At 37.9% G+C, this 19,394-nt stretch overlaps 1 protein-coding gene across 2 annotated transcripts in view; it reads right to left on the reverse strand.

Moving 5' to 3' along the window:
- Positions 1-2,587: 2,587 nt before the first annotated feature.
- The window catches only part of FANCC (FA complementation group C), a 108,134-nt gene continuing 91,327 nt past the window's right edge, over positions 2,588-19,394 (reverse strand). For both annotated transcript variants that reach the window (XM_063423374.1, XM_063423375.1), the window contains exons 10-15: positions 17,822-17,921; positions 13,138-13,213; positions 12,270-12,351; positions 8,735-8,906; positions 5,749-5,949; positions 2,588-3,891 (exon numbers count right to left, since the gene is read on the reverse strand). In XM_063423374.1, coding sequence (XP_063279444.1) covers positions 3,748-3,891; positions 5,749-5,949; positions 8,735-8,906; positions 12,270-12,351; positions 13,138-13,213; positions 17,822-17,921 — 775 coding nt within the window. In that variant the 3' untranslated portion in view covers positions 2,588-3,747. The remainder of the gene's footprint in view (positions 3,892-5,748; positions 5,950-8,734; positions 8,907-12,269; positions 12,352-13,137; positions 13,214-17,821; positions 17,922-19,394) is intronic.

The following is a 19,394-nucleotide window of genomic DNA, read 5'->3' on the forward strand; positions in this document are numbered from 1 at the left end:
AAATCAGCAGTCCAGTGCTTAGCCCTGGCTGGCTCAGACAACAGTGAGGCACACTCAGGCCATCAGAAGGATCTTGTGAGGTTTATTCCTTTCCAGCAGCCAGACAGCTGGTTAAAGGAAGATGGCCAGTGCAAGCAAGGGAAACGCCTCCATGGCATTCACTAGACCACCTAACAGCAAATTCCCAGAATAAGCTACTCTCTGCTAGGGCAGCAAATGGAATGTCTACCATGAGCATATCTTTTAAATCCAGGCAAGCATTTAAGAAAAAATTGTATCACAAGTAAAGAACACAAGGAAAACTTGCCAGAGAAGTGGATTTCAGCAGGCCACATCTGAATACTGCAATGAATTGCTAGTGGGATGCCTCTAGCACCACTGCATTCAGCTGCAGTGGTTTAACTACTGGTGTTGCCCAACAAAACATGCTGGTTGCTTAAGAAAGCCATTGCAGACTATCAGGAAAGCATAAAAAATTCAAACACTTGCTCTGTGTGCTCATGGAGGACCCCTCCCATAACATTCCAGGTTTTGACTTTTCAGACTTGGGTCTAGTAGAAAACTGCCTTTCCATGTCAGAAATTATCACCTTTCTATACCCTTCTTATACGACAGGGAAAATTGTTTTAATGGAGTATGACATTACTCATTCACAAAGAACATTAGGTGCTTTATTCTGACATTAGATAATACAGTAATGAAACGGTGTAAATCTGATTTAACAGTGTTTTTTTCAGTAACTGCAAGTAAATTGTGCTAGATCTTTTATTCTACACTTCTATAATGCTAATGCTTCAGGAATTTTTTGAGTTGTATCTCTGCCAAGCCAAACATACATCACAGATTTCAGCTCACAGAAACAAATATTAACTCACTCTGTCTGTTAGCACCTCTTGGCACTTACAATACTGAGAGTAGAGAAACTTAATCACAAATGCTAGAAGCAACAGATTAAATGTTACTGTTGGTCAGCTAAATTGCAAGTATCTGAAAATGAACAAAATAAAATACATACTGCTTTGTATAGGCACTGTACTGGGATCTTGATTAAATAAAAGCCACAGAAATTACCTTTTTTTCTGCCTGAAGAAAATCCACCCAGCACCATGCTGCAAAGCTTGCAGAATTCAAAAAGCTCTAACTTAGCAGTCTTAGACTGGAAAGAAGCATAATCAACAAAGAAGTAAAATTTGCCTTCTGTATTATGATTCAAAAATCGCCTTGAAGCAGAACAATTTTGAAAAGTTCTCTGTGTTCAGTGTTCTGTGCAGAACCAGGGGGTGTGCTGCAGATAGAACACAAGGGAACAACCTACTTGAAGTCTGCTTTCAGGACTTGTTGGCTGGTTCTGCAAAAAAGTGCAGCATTGAAGGCTCTGAAGAACATTTCCAGAAATCGGCAATTAGAGGAAAAGATGCACACTGGGTGGATAATGCAGAAGCCACCTTATGAGAAATCTTCCATTACTCAGATCTACCAAATTGCTCTGTAGCCTTTCACTGGCAAACTAAAAAAAGTAGCTTCAACATCCCACAAAATCACAGCTTATATAAAAGTTAGATCATAATTCAAGCATAGTGAAAGAGTAAGGAAAAATAAATACCAGCAATTTACAACTGTGCTAAAGAGAGCAAGAAGAATGCCAGTACAGATGTATCTTTTTAAGCTGCAGACAGCATCAATTAAGTTTCTTCCTTAGTGCCTCCTGAATCAAGCAAACCCTCCTTACTATTTAAATCATTCAGTTTTTCTTAAGAAGCCAAACAGGAAAAGAATGTACCAATTCACTACTAATTCTGGGGTTTTAACTGCCTTCATTGTACATTTCCTTCCTGCCTGAACTGATATATTGTTATTTATGAGCATATTTTTAAAGGAAGTCAGAAGAATTTTCATGCATTTTGTCAGTGGAAAAATAAAAACACTGATAAAAGATACTTAAAAATACCTATCCAAAAATTGCCATACACATCTAAATATAATACCCATATCATTTGCACAATTAATCTGCAAGAGTTAGATATTGCAATTCTTTGCTAATCTTTCTTCTATATAGTTAAAATTATATATACACACAATATGGAGAAAGCACAACCAAAGAGCCTCACATCCAACAACCAGATTATACAATAACCAAAAACAAACAGACAAAATCATTCTTCCTTTGGGTTAAAATTTTAGATTATTTATCATTCTAAATAGAGCACTCCACATCTGTTTCCACTAGATGAATATCTCTGAGTTTGTAACCAAAAAATAATTTTGTTTAATCCCATGCTTTTCAGTTATTGTATTGAGGGAACAGAAAACTGGGTTGCTTGATTTTACTTTTTTAGATATGTGTGGCTATTAGCAACAGAAACACTGCAATGTATTTCTTTCTAAATTTCCAATTAAAAATATTTTTTTAATCAAAAAAGAGAAAAAATTCTTTGTAGACATACATTATGTGTTTGCTATTTTTTGACTAGCAAACTGACTAAGAGGGCAGGTAACTTCAATAATATGACTCACTAGGAACAAAATTGTAAGAAATCAGTTAACAGCATAACAGAAAATATTTTTCCACTTCTTACAGCCAAGGGACACTAAGTACACCGTTTTTCTTTCCCCTTGCTCAAAAACAAATGCTGCATTCAAAAAGCTTTATTAATTCAAGCTACATGTCTTGGATTTTATATGCAAGAACAGTATTCCAAATAGCATCTTTGAGTAGCATAGCACATTGTTGGCATTAAAGATAAGTAATATAGGAAAACAAACTGATGAGGAAAGTTAGGATGCTGTGTCACTACTGTTCTCCATGGTTAATTTTTTAGTTAAGCTAGAGACAGTTTCACAAAACTTCTTAGGAAAAATACTTTCCTAAGGGTAAAAAACATAAGCCATTGCTACCTGTCTGTGCTCCTTGCAGGAGACAAAAACCTAAACAAAGAAGTAAGCAAATTACTGCTGGACACAAAAATGAAGTTGCAACCTTTATACGAAATCTGTCCCTTCCAACTGGAAAATGTCCATATGTCTCTGTTTTGCTTGCCCTCTTCTGTCTGAATAATAACCCCATATTTCTTAAATGAATAAATAATAGCATCAGTCATGGCACACTGTTAAGTGGGCTGTACCGCAAGCAACTTTATACCTGCAGTACCTGTTGATAAAGACCAGCTATTGGTATGGTACTTAGAGGAGAACACTGTCCTGTGAAAGCTGCAGTATTGAAAAACCTCTCACATCTAGCAGATCTGGGAAGAGTTTCATTCTGGAAACATTTTCAAAAAGAAGGAAAGAGCTCAGGAAACATCACTCACTGATTTCCTGAGAACACCATGAATCACTTGAGATCATCGTTAGTTTCATAAAAGCAAAAGCACAGAACAAAACATTTTAGTAACAACTTCCCAATCAAGCAACTCGATATTACTTGCTTAAAAAAACCCACATGCGTAATTTGGGAGAAAAACAGATCCTCAGCCAGATAAACAACAAGGAGATGAGTGAACTGCTTTAAATTATGTAGGTCTCTTGTTACAAAAGGTACTCAGAACAAAATTGTAAAGCATCTTTAATATTTACAATTAGGTTTCAAAAGATTAACATTTCCAAACCATAGATTATTTTTCAATACAGATGAGGGAATGTAAATTAGCAGCTATAGCTTATATAGGTGTCTTTCTGCCCTTGGTAACCATCAGTGCTAATGGATAAAAATCTGATTTGTTGGTTTGATAAATAGATGGCATTCAAATTCTAAACTTTCAATGTAAGTTTTTGAAGAAGTTCATTCAGCAGCTTCACAGTCCTTTGGTTTTCTTCTCCACTATAGCTAAATCTGTATGCGGTACGGGTAAGAAGGTTATAAACTTCTTTGCTTGTGTCAGTTGTCTCAGTAATCTGAAAGGGAACACAAAAGGTTAAATTAGGAAATTATGTTGCTAAATACTAAGAATTCTTCAAAATATTTGCATGGAAACCAAATTTTTCCCTCACCACTGAGTATATGAGAACCAACTTCTGCCTGAGGGATCTCTTTTCATATATCTCAGTGGAGCCCAGCAACTTTAAGTAAAACAAATCAAGAGGTCAGAAAGTTTTTGAAGGAAACACAAACGGAAAGACAGTATAACCATTTGTACGTCATTGCCATAGAAAAGAACTAAAAGCACATGAGGGTTCTGTGTGTATCTGGGGAGACAATGCAATTCTGGAAAGCTTTCAAAAGTGAAAATAAATACCACCCCCAAAAGATGACAAAAAACAGGAAAAGACCCTAAATTGCAATTTTTGCATATCAGGAGGGACTTGACTCCTCATTATCTGTGTTAAACCCAAAGTTTATGGTGCTAAAAAGAACCACAGCCATGCATCCCAAAACAGTTCCGCACCATTCTGCCTTTCATATCTTGTCTTTAGTCCTTTTTAAATCATATGGAGAGCCTAGCTACACTTCAGTGATTATACAAATACAGTCAAAATTGCTCCAGCTGATAAACCAACAAACTGGCCTACAACAGCTCAAGACCACTCTGCACTGGGAAATATTCAGAGTTTTGAAAGTTAGTTATATTGCTATGTATGAAGAAGCAGAAGATTGCCTTGGTCCTCCTGGAGGGATTTAAAGTACCGGGCTAGTACATTACAGCATCACAGCTCAACAGCTGCACTCTCTTCATGGAGAGAAACCAAAACCAGCAGTCTGTAAATATATATACAACCTGCCCCAGGCTTTATCATTACATTCTTATATCATACATTGTATCTTTATCATACATTCTTATGCTGAGAAGAAAATTGATCATTTGTGAACTTATACTCTAGGACATGAGAAATACCTTAACCCTTCTTAAAGAGAAAAACGTTATGTCTTTTTAGTCAGCCAGCTGCATCACAAAGTCAGATGCCTTACACATGCCATATACCCTACACAGGTGTGTACGTAAGACCACACTGCTGCTGAATGGAAAAACTTGCGGAAGCACTAAAACTACACACTGCCCCTAGACCAGCTTGCATAGGGGGCATGCACTTCTTACAAGAATATGCTTTGATACTCAGGAATGGATTTCTAATCCTACACTGAGGTAGCACTGTTTATCTTAAGAGACACAATAACATTTTATAGTTTGCACCAATATGACTGAAGGCTGTCATCACCAGCAGGAAGATAGTGTGGCAAGCTTCCAGCCTTTTACTGATCTTCATCTTTTTTTACACCCTAAGAGACACTGTCTCAGTGCTTCACTCTCTCCTTCTCCTTCAATTTCCACACTGTTTTCCTCACAGGCTTTGCCAATGCACCGAGCTCCTGCCGCATCAATGCTCAGACATCAGACTAGCTGTTCCTCCCAACTGGAAACAGCAAGAGGAGAGTTCCATCATGTCTGCAGTACCTGGATTGTTTAGGGAGTGATTTTTATGGGAAAATCAAAACTTTTGCATGTGCTATCTATACCATGTGTAAATGAACTGTAGGTATCCCTTAACTGCAAGCTATTACTTCAGCTGTTTCTGCATCTGTATAGTGACAACAGCAACTCTGTCTGTGAGATCAAGAAGCAAATGGAAAATATTTTGACTGTAGCTGAAACAGACACATAGCATGTTAGTGTGACTGGCTGTTGTAGTCACAGTCACAGTCTCTTTTAATTCTCTGTTATGTGTTTTCTTTATTAAGAGGCAGAAACTTAAATCAAAAACAGTAAAATAAGTATGTATTTAAGTTAACCTGGCAAAAAAGGAAGAAACACTTACATGGTAAATACATTCCTGGGCAAGCTTATGTCCACCAGGTGAAAAGAGCAAAAAGTTGGTCAGAAGATGTGTTGTAAGGCGCTGGTTACAACACTGCTCAATACCTGTTACCCTGTGTACAGCAGCCTCCAGGTCTTTGAGAGAAAGGTCTGCACAGCTGAACAGCATCATTAGGTGATTGTAGACTGCCTCAGCTTCTACCTGTAGGAAATAATTTCAAAGGGTGCAGGATCAGAGAAGAGTAAAGGTCAAATCTATGGTATTTTACTTCGGATTTATTCACTAAAAGAAAACGGAATCCTTGGAGAAACAACTCAAACATGAAAAAACTTTGAATTTAAACAGCAGGAAAACCAGGGAAGGAAGGGCTGTAACACATTTCTTTTACACTGATTCACACACACAAAGGTGGACAGAATGGTTTTTTTTTCCTTTGGTCTTACAAATGAAGCAGACAAGGCATGAGGCCACGATTTTACCTTTTTAAATAATATAAGGAAATGGAGAAAGTCCCTCAGAAGAACATGGTCCAATTTTTGCATTGTGGGAAAAAGAACAAAGGCTCCTCAAGGGCTCATTTCAGTATTGCTGCTGTAAATCAATTACATCCCCATGCAGCCTGACCTTGGCTGATAAAATGTTCTGGAAAGAATGTGCATTTTAACTTCTTCCTGTGTTGTTCATAACTTATGTTTTTATGTTGCGAGTCAGACAATAAAACCTAACTTTTACAGGGGTAGCAAACAAGATTTTGGCACCTCTAGAAAAAGAACTGTAAGCAACTACTGCAAAAAATCCTATTAATAATTCTGTTCACTGTGTTAGAAATTAACTGAAAAAACTTGTAGACAGAATGCAAATGAATATCAGCTGGAACAATAGAAAAATACATCACTGTAGACCCAAAGGAAAAGAACACCTGTTCCTCAAGGATATTCACTGGGACTATTTTTTTCAGACATTTATCTGACATTAACCTATCCCTTTAACAATTTCACATAATATAGTCAGAAAAAGCTGCTATTTTTGCATTAAGTCCACAACTATATGTGATGTACAAATAATACCAAGATTTACAGAAAGGTAACTGGAATTCCTCACGATTCTTTATTCCTCTGTGCAACATATGAGCCAGAGACTGCAGATGGAGAGTAGCTGGTCCTGCTCCAAGAGCTCATGTACCCTAGAAATCTCATTCTTAGTGCCAATCAGCAAGTTTTGCTCCTTCGGTGTTGCAGACCCTGAAGTTATGAAAGGAGTGCAACAAAGGACTAAGTATTGAGGAGCAGAATATTTAGTCCTACACATATAAGTGAACTCCAGTGAACAACAATAATAGTATTTTTCTTCTTTAAACAATTTAAACCCTTTGCATTACGCTCTGGCTAATATGAAGGTGTTACCTGAAGTACAGAGCAGGCAGACAAAATCCTGTGTCATGAGTGCACCCATTTCCACATAAAAATAATGCTGAATGAAAAGTACTCCAGATTGACATCTGCCAGAAGTTCCCATGCCATGTTAATCCTTAACTAGTGAAAGGTGCTGAGGTTAAGGTGGAAACCCCTTCATTTGAAAGAGCTGAGAGCTAATCTGCCAAACAACAAATTTAAAAAAACACCCAAACACCTAACTAAAGGCAGAAGCTTTGCATGAAGTGTGGGACTGCTTCTGAAGTAGCCTGACCTATGCAAAAAAAAAAAAAAAGTCTCAGCTCAAATACTTATGAAAAGAATGATAATGAACTGAAATATCAGACCTCTGGGGAAAGATGAGTCACTGTGTGGGTTGTCAGTAGAAAAGCTTTTTTGTCTCTGAAGTTTGTCTTATGACTGAATAACAAACTGATGGAGTAGAGGACACACAGGGAGATGATTTCATATATGGGACAAAGTGATTTCATTCTGTGGAGTTAGAACAACATTCCATACACTGATCTGCACCTATAGTGCAATAGTTTCATTCACTCTTGTTTATTGCTCCCATATTGCCTACTTTCCCGAAACTACATTCTAAAAACAAACCTGATTTCTTTACTTCACCATAGTTCTAACCTAACTCTGCTCAGCCAACATCCCACCCCCTGTTCCAAGACAATGAGAAATTTAAGAGAAAAAAGAAGTTTTTAAGTGATTGGGACTTGAACTTGCATTCGTAGTGCCATCTGGGAAACGGGAGGGGAAGGAAATGAAATAAAATATTGCAGAAAGCACTGTAAAAATCATGTACTTGGAGAAATGCATGATTTTTACTACTGTGGTGTACTGAGCTGCATTTTTAAACCAGAATCCATTTTCAAATTAAGAGAAGTTAGACAACTTGCAGCCTTTTGAATTGAAGCTTTGAAGATCCAGCTGCTTGGGCCAGTTCAGATTTGCACAACAGGCTAAAATTAAAGGCTTTCAAGTATCTCCTTGCATACACAGATGCACAGCACTCTTCGTGCAGTACAGTGTGTCAGGTTAGAACACTGCTCCTTCTCTTACCAACCCAGCATACGGTATTACCACATATTTATTACAGCATCACATGCCAAGAACTGGAGAGAAATCAGGATAGTTGGGCAAGGTTAGCATTCAAGGCTGTGTTTGATAAGTATCTTCACAGTTTCAACTGCTGTGATTTCTCTTGATTCCTTCTCATAAGATGCCGTAACACAGGCATGCTGAATTATGCCACACTGACTTAAAAACTACCATCAGTAGGGTATTTTTACTTATGATTAAAAACACCCTGGTTATCCGAAAGAAAGTCAAGAGGGTGCTAATCTATATCACATACTTAAAAAGGAGGAAACAGCTTTTCTAAATGTCAAAAATCAGAAAAAAACCCCCAACTTTCAAATTCTCCACTGAAACACAATTGCCAGAGACTTTGTAAAGTCAGTACCTTTCATTTTTCTGGTGTGCACTATTTGTTTTACAGCAATAAGATATATTCCAACCATTGACTGCTTATTGCCACTTACTATAGCTACATTACCCACCATTGTTTGAGTCCTTTGATGATTTTCATTCTTAGGACAGTAGTAAAATGCCAGCAGCCACAGCACAGCATCTGGTTCTACAGCAGCCTTCAGTAACTGTTCTGCTGCAATATCCACCCACTCTCCAAAACAAGCAACCAAAAACCAGATTTCAAAGAGGCCAGTGGGAGAACTGGAAAACACAGATAAAATCAAGTATTTCTCATTATTTAACATTTTTAATTGCCTTAAATTAACTACAAAGGGTGCTGACAGTTAAAAAGTTTTTTTAAACTGTTCTTCAACAGAGAACACTTTACCTACTAATCATACAGCCATGTACTACGTAGTCTATTATCTGAAATCACAATCAAACGAGATACACCCAGTGCTACTACAGATTAACTCTGACAGTACAACAGGCTGGTGTACTGTCCTCAACAGCACCTTCTAATAAACTTTTACAAAATACTATGTATGAAAAGATACATAATAAAATTCACCCCTACTGTTTATACTCTTCACCAGCAGGATTTCCAAAACTTTAAATCACATCTCAAGTATCACACTCTAACATACTGTTGCCTTTCACTTTCTCTCTATTGCTTTCCAGGGTTATTTTCTGCTTTTTGGTAATTCATGAGGAATTACATTTAAATTTATTAAATATAATGTTTTAAAGTCTATTTTAAAGTATATCTTCTGACTGTTAAAATTCATATCTTCTTAAATGAAAATTTTGGAGGTGTTTACAAAAGGATTATTGCTGTAAGAAAGGACCACCACTCACCTCCATACTTTCTCATGTGCATTCCTCTAGAGTTAGAGAAGACTGAAGGAAAGAGATGCAAACTGATGATGTCTCAGAAGGAAAAAGTTAAACTAAGCGAGGACAACAGAAGGACAAACAGAAGGACAGCTAGATTAGGATTAAGAACTAGGAACAATTATTCCTAATAAATTTGGCAAAACTTGAAAGAATTAGATGGTTTTCCTATGTTTTACTCCTGGGGACTCAAGAAGCTGCTGTGCCACCTTTGCAAGGAAACTACAAGAGGTCTTAGAAATTTCAGGAGCTGCTGTTACCAGTATCTTGAAGACTTTCTACCATTACAGTGCCTGTTTTGGAGTCATGTACCCTCCACTTCTGTCCCCTCTGCTGCTTCTGCCTGCTCTGTAGTGGCACCTATGCTCTACTGCCATTGCCAAAAGTGGCCCTGCAGTTTTTGGGGGATTCTCCCCCCACACAAAATGTTCATAACTTCATCAACTGATGTGCAGTTTAAAATGTCATATAGCATTCACTGTTCACTGAGAGTACTACATATAATAATAAATCTCAGCACAGGAGCAAGCTGTTAATTAGACGGACACAGAAAGCACATTGCTGTAAGATTCACATTTGATATAAAATAAAAGCCCTGAAAATCAACCTTTATAAAAAGAGAGCTCTGAGAAGCAATATGCTGTGTAACAGTATTTTTTTCTCCCCTGTAATTATTAAGTCGAAAGAATACAGAATCAGGAATAAAGCAATAAAAGAAAACTGAATATGGTTTCTTCATGGATATTGGTATTTAAAACATTTTAGATCCATTTTCTTTCTAACTGGGAGGGGTCTGGCAGAAAACATAATTGTTGTAGGAATTCTAAAGGCAGTAAGAGTGTATTCTGGCAAGTACAATACTGTTCAAACTAGTGTACTATTTAAAATAAAGGGGGAAAAAGACTATCTATAAACTAAGAAAGGGCTGGGCAACAAAAGAAGAACAGACATGGTTATATTATTGTAATACATTATGATGGATCATATTTGTTTTACTTATTTGCTCTAAGCTTGAGTTATGTGTTTCTTTAAGAAGGCAGGGTCAGCTACGGGTCACACTCCAAGGACAGAAAGGTTTGACACACTTCAGGGATGAACTGGCGAGCTGTTCTGTTCTGAACTGCAGCTCATACAGAAAGTGAGAAGCTACCACCAGACAGCCTGGCCTCAGAGGGAACAACACAAAACCTTTTTTCTGCCACTAAGCAACACAAAAAGGCCCTGGTGAGTGAACTGAAACCAAGCACGGCTGCATGTATCTTTGTTCCAGTACCCAGGGGGAAAACTGGGACAGAGCGGCTGGACAGCAGCCAGGCAGAAAGGGACCTGGGGGTACTGATTAAAGGAGACTGAAAACAAGCCACTGTGTGCCCAGGTGGCCAAGAAGGCCAATGACATCCTGGCCTGGATCAGCAACAGGAGCAAGGCAGTGACTGTCCCCCTGTACTGGGCACTGGTGAGGCCACACTTTGACTGCTGTATCCAGTTCTTCCCACAGTTTAGGAAGCATATTAAAATGCTGGAGTGAGTCCAGAGAAGGTCAACTGAGCTGGTGGTGAAAGGTCTGAAGCACAAGTCCTGTGAGGAGCAGCTGAAGGAGCTGGGGGTGTTTAGCCTGGAGGAGGCTCAGGGGAGACCTTCCTGCTCTCCACAATGACCAGAAAGGAGGGTGCAGCCAGGTGGGGGTCAGTCTCTTCTCACAGGCAACAGTGACAGTTCAAGAGGACACAGTCTTAAGCTGCACCAGGGGAGGTTCAGGTTGGACATCAGGAAGGAGTTCTTCACAGAAAGAGTAATCAGACTCTTTCTGTGGAATAGGCTGTCCAGGGAGGTGGTGGAGTCACTGTCCCTGGAGATGTTTAAAAGACTGGATGTGGCACCTGGTTTTGACAAGGTGGTGTTAGGTCATAGGCTGGACTTGATGATCTCAAAGGTTTTTTCCAGCCGAGGTGATTCTGTGATTCTATGATCTTGTTTTGCAAGTCTGGCTGGCCTTGGTGTTCTATGTTTCTTTTTGATATATTTCAAGTTTAAAATCAAAATTAATTTGGTCTCTTTGAATTTAGAAGCTGTTCAACATTCTTTGGACAGCTAACTCTCAGAGCAGACCTAAGCAAACTTGTATCCAAGCTCTATACAAGTCAAGTCTCATCACACTCCTTATAAGAAAGAATTACAAGGCAGCAGCAGATAGAGATGTATGCTTTTTCATTCTTTTCATATAGTCCAACAAGATCCCCTTACCAAAGCATAATTCATGTAGACAAACAAACCCCAAGGGCAGCAGGTCAGAAACATGCAGTGACAGCCCAAAGATCAATGCAGCAAAAATGATACTGCAGTCTGGCAGTCATATATTCCTGAAAATAAGGGAGTCTTCAGTTTGGATGTTTGTACAAGCCTGCAGAAAGCCAAGCTCCTTCATAAAACAGGTTAAAAGTTTTGGGGGAGAAATGGGAGACTAGACAAGTAAGCATTTCCATTATGCAGCCAGATATTTGTTGGAAGGAATGACAAGATTTTGTTTACTCAGAGGCTTGTTGGTCAGGTAGGTAGATTGTATAAAGCTCATGTTCAATAAGTAATCCAAGTCCTATTCTTAAAAATAAAGCCCAACTTAGAGAATAATAAGACTATGATGAAATGCAGCCACTAAAGACTTCAAATGACATGACCTTTCACAAACTAACATGCAAAAGACAAAAAGTTAGAAGATCATATACTGCTTACCTAACGTTTGTATCTTCCACTAATGCCTTGACCATATCCGAAATGTGTTTCAAGTGTTGAGACCAGTATGTTGTTGGGAGCTCTGAGGATGAAGGATGAAAACAAAACTCTTAAAATCATAGCCTGTCCACCAGAACGTAACACTGAAGTATTAAGGTAACTGTAAGATTTCTCCAAATTGATTCAGTTATCACAAAGTATTTAAAATTTCATTTTAAAACTTCCCAATTTTCAACAATACCTATTACTGTGTTTCATACATTTCATTGATTAAGCCAATGAAAGGAAGTACAGCTAGGAATACTGAAATGAGATTGATGTTCCTTTGCTACCTCAGTATTAACATATAATCAGTGCAGTAGCATTCTCAGAGGCTCTTGTACTGAGCTTTAATTATTGTTCATAAAAAATCATACCAAATTGAACAGTGGTTTCTTGATTTTTATGAATAGGCAACCTGAAAAAAAAACTGGGTTTGCAGTCTAAAATATAAGAATTCAAGCATCACAGAGAAACAGAAAGCCTGTTTCTTGTGAAATACATAAGAATTTTTCCATAATGACAATAACTGATATTATAACACAAGAAGATTGCAGTGTTTTTATAATCTCTGTAATGTGGCTTCATTCCTACATAATTATGCATTCTTTCTTTGTTATTCACTTCTGATTTAGTTTGTTTATAGTTACATAAGAATCAGACGTTCCTGCAGAAAAACACATTAAAAGAATATTATTGAAATTGCTAAATCAAACACAGACTAATAAGGAAATGGCAAAAAGTTATCTCTATACCTTTTATAGTTATTTTAAGACATATACAGACCATGCAGATTCATAATGCTGCAAATACTTTATGAAAAACTTACCAAAAGGACGTCTGATTAAACCTCTAACAAGAGGCTGGTGATGGTATGGGAAGTAGGCCTTCAGTGGAAATTTATGCTAAGACAGAAAATCGTTATTTTAGGAGGTTTCTGGTCAGTCTTTAAAACAAACCTACAGTGAATAATCTCACCTAAGGCAGGAATTAACAACACAGACTGAAGCAAGCGAACAGAAAATTAACTCTTTAGTTAATTTTAGGATTTTGCAGTAAAAGGGGGGTATTTAGGAAATGCTTGCTTATGAAAAGTAATTATTTATAGATTTTAGAAGTATATGCATCAAAGAAGATTCAGAGCATGAAGAAAATGCCATGTTACTAGTCTTAGTCTTTTTCCCTGTAATCGTGTAAGTTTCCACTCTTAATATGCACAGCTTAAAAGAGACAGCAGTTTAATTCCATTTTCCAGAGTAAACAGATTCACAGATGATATTAAACTAAGAACTATTAACATATACAGAATCTGAGGGCGTTGTGTAGATTATTGCCATCTGTTCAAAAATGGAAACCTAAAATTCTTAGGACCTGATCCAGCAGCAGGTAGGGCAGTCCCAGATACCAGACTTGCCCTGTTTATCTGAGAACGTGCCTCTTGTATGCTGTGAACACTGCTTGTGTAACTGAGGCTAGCAGTAGCATACCTTTAATCTGTTTGTTCTGCAGACGTGTGCTGCAGGCACATCTAACAGGGAGCATGTATGTGCAAATGCAACACCAACTCCCTTTGAGAGAGACAGAAAGCCTGCCACGCTCACACGGTGACCACTGGCACAAAACCCAGCTGCAGTCCAGTAACTACCAGGGCACAGCAGGGTCAGCACTGGGTCCAGCCCTATTTAACATCCTTATTAATGGACTGGATGAAGGGGCAGCGAGTTCCCTTGGCAAATTTGGTGATGATACAAAACCGGGAGGAGTGGCTGATACATGAAAGGGCTGCCATCCAGAGGGACCTTGATAGGCTGGAGAAATGGGCTGACAGAAGCCAAATAAATGTGAACAAGGAGAAAGTATAAAGTCCTGCATTTGGGAAGAAATAACTCCAGGCATCAGTACAAGCTGGCAGCCACCCAGCTGGAGAGCAGTTTGCAGAGAAGGACCTGGGGACCCAGTGGACACCAAGGTGAGTGTGAGCCAGCAGTGTGCCCTGCAACAGAGCAGCGAGTGCTATCTTGACCTGTATTAGGATTGCCAGCAGATCCAGAGAGGTGCTCCCTCCCCTCCCCTCAGCACTGTAAGGAGCCATTTCAGCAGCCTAACCTGAAATACTATGCCCAGTTAATGCCCAGTTAAAAGGACCACAAAGATCATTAAAGGACCAGAGACCTTCTGTGAGGAAAAGCTGAGAGAGCCTGGAGAAGAGAAGGCTCAAGGGGGATCTTGCCAATGTATATGAACACCTAAAAGGAGGGTGCAAAACAACAGAGCTAGGATTTTGCAGTGGTGCACTGTGACAAGATCAGAGGTGATGGCACAAACTCAAGCACAGGAGATTCAGTCTGTTTATCAGAAAACACTTCTGTAATTTATTTTTTCATTTTCTTTTTACTGTTGAGGTGCCAAACTGACCCTACCACAGTTTGCCCAGAAGAGTTGTAGCATCCCATCTGGACGTAGTCCTGGATAACTGGTTCTAAGTAGCTATGGTTTGGAGCTGGGGAGTTAGACAAAATGAGGTCCAGAGTCCATTCCAATTCTCAAGCAGTCCATGATTCTCTCATTTACGTCTTTGAACCTCCATACCATTAATCTTAGAACACTGCTGTCTTCTTTTTTAGGAGTAAGAAGGTATTTAACAGATCATCTCTTGAAACACAGACTGGGAATATAAACTCTATAAAATGTGATAGAGCTGTGAATCCATTGAAGACTGTATTTAATAACTATTTTCTATTGGCATATACAAGCATGCATCTTATAAACACACATAAAGACACCTTCTACTACTTTCTTACTGTTTTGTCAACAACAGTTAAGTGAAACTACAGCCCATGAATATATACACTCTTCTTAGACAGCCCATGTATCACTGGTATAGTAAGACTCTAGAAGTCTACTTGTCGAGAGGAATTAGGCAAATAAGAAAAAAAAAATAATACCTATAGTAAAGTATGCATCTATCCAATTAACTTGCACCAAAAATTCCCATGAAAAAGCAGCCCCTACAGTTAATAGTAAGCAAGACAACCCACAACATACACTACATACAAAAATAGTATTGGGAAGCAAGTGAAAACCAATTTTCAGTATACTGTCTAGGCAAAGCCAAAAACATACACAGTATGTGTCACATACACAGTATTTTAGTCAGTTCTTTCCTCACACATGCCATCACAAAATGCAAAACAAGGTACTATCAGACACAGCAAGTTTGGATGCGGCTGGTTATAACAACTGCCATGACGTATAACAGGAAATAAACATTGAGTACTGGTTTAAAATATTTATCCAGTTATTTAAAACAAAATTCCAAGCTGAAAACCAATGATAATTCTAAAATGACCGAGGGAAAATAATTAATGAGGAAATTATAATTTCCATCAAATAGAAATATGAACTTTAACTTCATAAATTTACAAGCAACACGACCCATCTATCCTCAGGTCAGCTTTCACTAGCACCACAAATTTAAAGAAAAACTGCTAGTACAAAACATATCCCAACAGTGATCTCAGTATACCCATTCTTAAATTTCTTCTTCAATGACTACAGAAATGGGACTTTTTCCTAAGCATGCTTAAACCCCATGTTCCATTTATACTGCTTTCAGTCTCCCAGTACATGGAAGAAAAAAAGACTATCCCAATCCCAGTAGCATTGTCTTTTCCCACTCTTCAGCCTTTTTTCTGCCAAAGCTTGTTCTCTGTAAATAGTCCACAAAGTTATTATAAAAGACAGCTATTTCTGACCGCTGCCACACTGCAAAAGAATCACTCTCCTCCTATCACACAAACTTGTGAACTGCCAGACACAGGTCTTTTACAAATTCTATGGATGTATGTTTGCCTAGAGTTTCTTCAATAAACTGTCTATAAATTCCAAAGGTCTCAGTGACCAGGCAAAACCCACTTCATCTTCTGTCATTAATGTTTTTACCATTCTTCTACTTAGTGCTAATGGAGCACATTATGGCCTGTGAAGGGCAATCAGAAACCACAAAAACAGATATCTTATTAATATATGTAATGATGGTATGACCAAGGAAAAAAGTGGATCTGACTTAAAGTTTAGGAAGCAATCTGTACCTGCCTTTTTGCATGCAAACTGATAGCTAAAATTACAGTGGATTCATCAACTATGAGACAAGGGACTTCTAATTCTATCACTGAAGATAATACCTCAATCAGAACTCCATTACTTAAACACTATACAAGTTAAGTAAAGGTAACTCAACATTTAAAACCACTTCACAAAAATGGGCAGTAGTCCATGTTGCAATGCCAGCAGGAGTGAGGACTTTCACTTTGAAGAAAACATATCGCCGGCACAGCAGGATTAGCTCTTGGGTGTCTGATGGGTGTGGAATCTTTACTTCCATTCTCACCCACTGATCCCCACCTGGGGCTACACAGTGTGCTGTTGCCAGGCAGTCAGGGTGGCACAAGATTATCATGCACAGCAATAATGTATTAAGCAAGACAGATGCCTGAAGCTAGAAGACAGATTCAATCACACTGCTAATTAAAAGCTAGTATGCCACAAGTTTCAAGAAACCTCAGCACTCTCTTAATCACCATCTCCCTCAGAAAGATGCAAAAAATCAAAGGAACTGGAAATTTTCTTAAATTTGAAGTGGAAGATTTTAAATGACAGGGTCTTTCCAAACTTGCATCATATGAATTTGATTTCAAAAAACAAACAAGACAATCAGGATGTGACCATGTGATTTGGGAATCTGAACTCAAGTTTGCAACCTAAAAGTAAGATAATATTTTTCATATACGTATTTTGAAATTTTAAGGTAATAAAGGTAAGGATTTTGCTGTTGTTTAAATTAACACAAATGTAATTCCACTTAGTTCAGTAAGACCTGTATAAAAATCTGTGCAGAAGAAGAGAGACTAAGCTGTGAAATTTGAAGATTTAGACCAAGGAAAATTTCAGGGAGACCACTGTTGAGGATCAGGAACTGAAACCAGTATATATTCTGTGTCTCAGTACATATTCTGTGTCTTTTACCTTCTGAACAGAAAAATATAGCTATTCAATATCCCACTTACAATTATTTAGGGAACTGGGAATGGGGTTGTTATCTCTGCTTCAGTTATTATCAGAGTCTGCTACTGCAAAAGAAAAATGCACCTAGCATTTTTCCTCCTGTTTATCTAAGATGAATCTTCATGTTCACTATTCAGGCAAAAACTCCAGCATCAGCGGAACTGAGCCTGAGAAAAGCAATTTAGGCAGACATATTCCAGGGTTAAGTTAGGTAAATTGCTCTTACATATTGGTTTCATGCTATAATTTTATGCACAGGTAAAGATGTTTGAGCTGAACTTTGGCATATCTATGCCGCTACAGAGGGACTGTACTTTGGCATATTTATGCAGCTGTTATTTACCTCATTATGTTCAGTCACTTCTCTTAAGAGTAGAGTTGGGGTTTTCTTGCAGAATTTTGCATTTTCTCACTGGAAAAAAACCACTGAGAAAGAGATCTTGACTAACCTGTTTGTATTCATTCTGATGAGCCTGAAGGAAGAGCTGTGTAAACACTTGAATTATTGTCATAACTTCTGAAGTTCCATCAGTTTCCATCAGTGCACTCCTATGAATTGAAAAGTTAGATATGACAGATCAGATAATCAGTCTGCTCATCACACCACTGTTAACTGAAGTGAAAGAAAAAGGTATATTCTTTGTACACTGTAGATTCGAACTGTATCTGCGCTCACTACACTGCTAACAGGAGTACGAACTTTGCACGCTTTTTAGATTTTATTTTTAGTTTAAAAGAAACCAAAACAAACCTCACACACAATTCCTACAAATAAACTAGACTTAGTAAATATATACAATATACATACAGACACATAATTTATCCTTCCTATATAAGTATACAATTAAAAAGACTAGCACAACTTTGTTAGCCAGATTTGGCATTCGATCAGTTTATTTTTCAGAGCAACTACTCTCATGATTAAGTTAAGCATACTTTATAGTGTTTTGTGGGACTACATCCCATAGGCCACTCTAAAGGTTTACAAAGGTGAATGCTTCAACTCGCCTTCCATTGCGCAAAATAACCTTGAGGAAATGGAGCAAGTGGAGAAAAACACATAGCAGCAATTTTCATTCTTATTTGAAAAGACATATAGTACAAAGGAAAAAGAATGTTCAAAGTAAGTTGCCACTGAGATACAAGTATTAAAGAATTGTTTCATTCCTTCCAAGACATATGAAAAGCTAACACATTACTGTAACACAGAAATGTCACAAAGCTACAGGCAAATATAATTGCTGATATAAAACCAAGAAATAGTATATGGAAACTCAAGACAGCCTCTAGGTGTATGGACTTCTGTATAGCCACACATAGCAAGAAAACATTGGGAAAGGAAAGCAGTAAGTATTATCACTGTGATAAGATAATTCAGCACGATTAATCTCAATATGCATGCAAATAGCAGGAAAAGTCATTACAGAAAGAATCACGATGCTTAGATCTAAATTTCTAACAGAACACTAACCCCAAATATAAAAGAAGTTTTATGCCAGCTGTAGCTAACACAGTTACCAAGCAAAGGAAGTGCACTTTCTTCATCAGCAGTTCTCTATAAACTCACGTGTGATTACAATGGGAATAGTATCTTAATATCTGCACACCACTTGATAATAGTTGGAAGGATGTTAGAGAAATACAACAAAAACGAACAGAAGGATACGTAAACCAATTGGTCTGCAAAAACCAGCTAACACATACAACTTCATGTAAGTATCAAGAGGAGGTGAGACACAGTATTCTTAAAATACATCAAGGTTTTAATACCAACAATGTGGAGGAACAAAGCACGCTAGGCAGAAACAATTCAAATAAAGACACGGAGCAGAAATGTAGGCTTATAAACAGGAAAACAAAAATTTTAAAAACAAAATTTTAAAGACAAACTGAAACATTAATGGAAGTGCAAAGTTTTAGCAGGAAATAGGGTGTTGGACAAAGTCCTGCATTAGCTGAGAAACATAATTTTATCCCTTTCTTCTGTCTACCAAAAGGAAAGGATGCAAAAGAGTAGCAAAG

This window comes from Prinia subflava, chromosome Z (genome assembly GCF_021018805.1).
Source record: "Prinia subflava isolate CZ2003 ecotype Zambia chromosome Z, Cam_Psub_1.2, whole genome shotgun sequence".
NCBI classification, from domain to species: domain Eukaryota; kingdom Metazoa; phylum Chordata; class Aves; order Passeriformes; family Cisticolidae; genus Prinia; species Prinia subflava.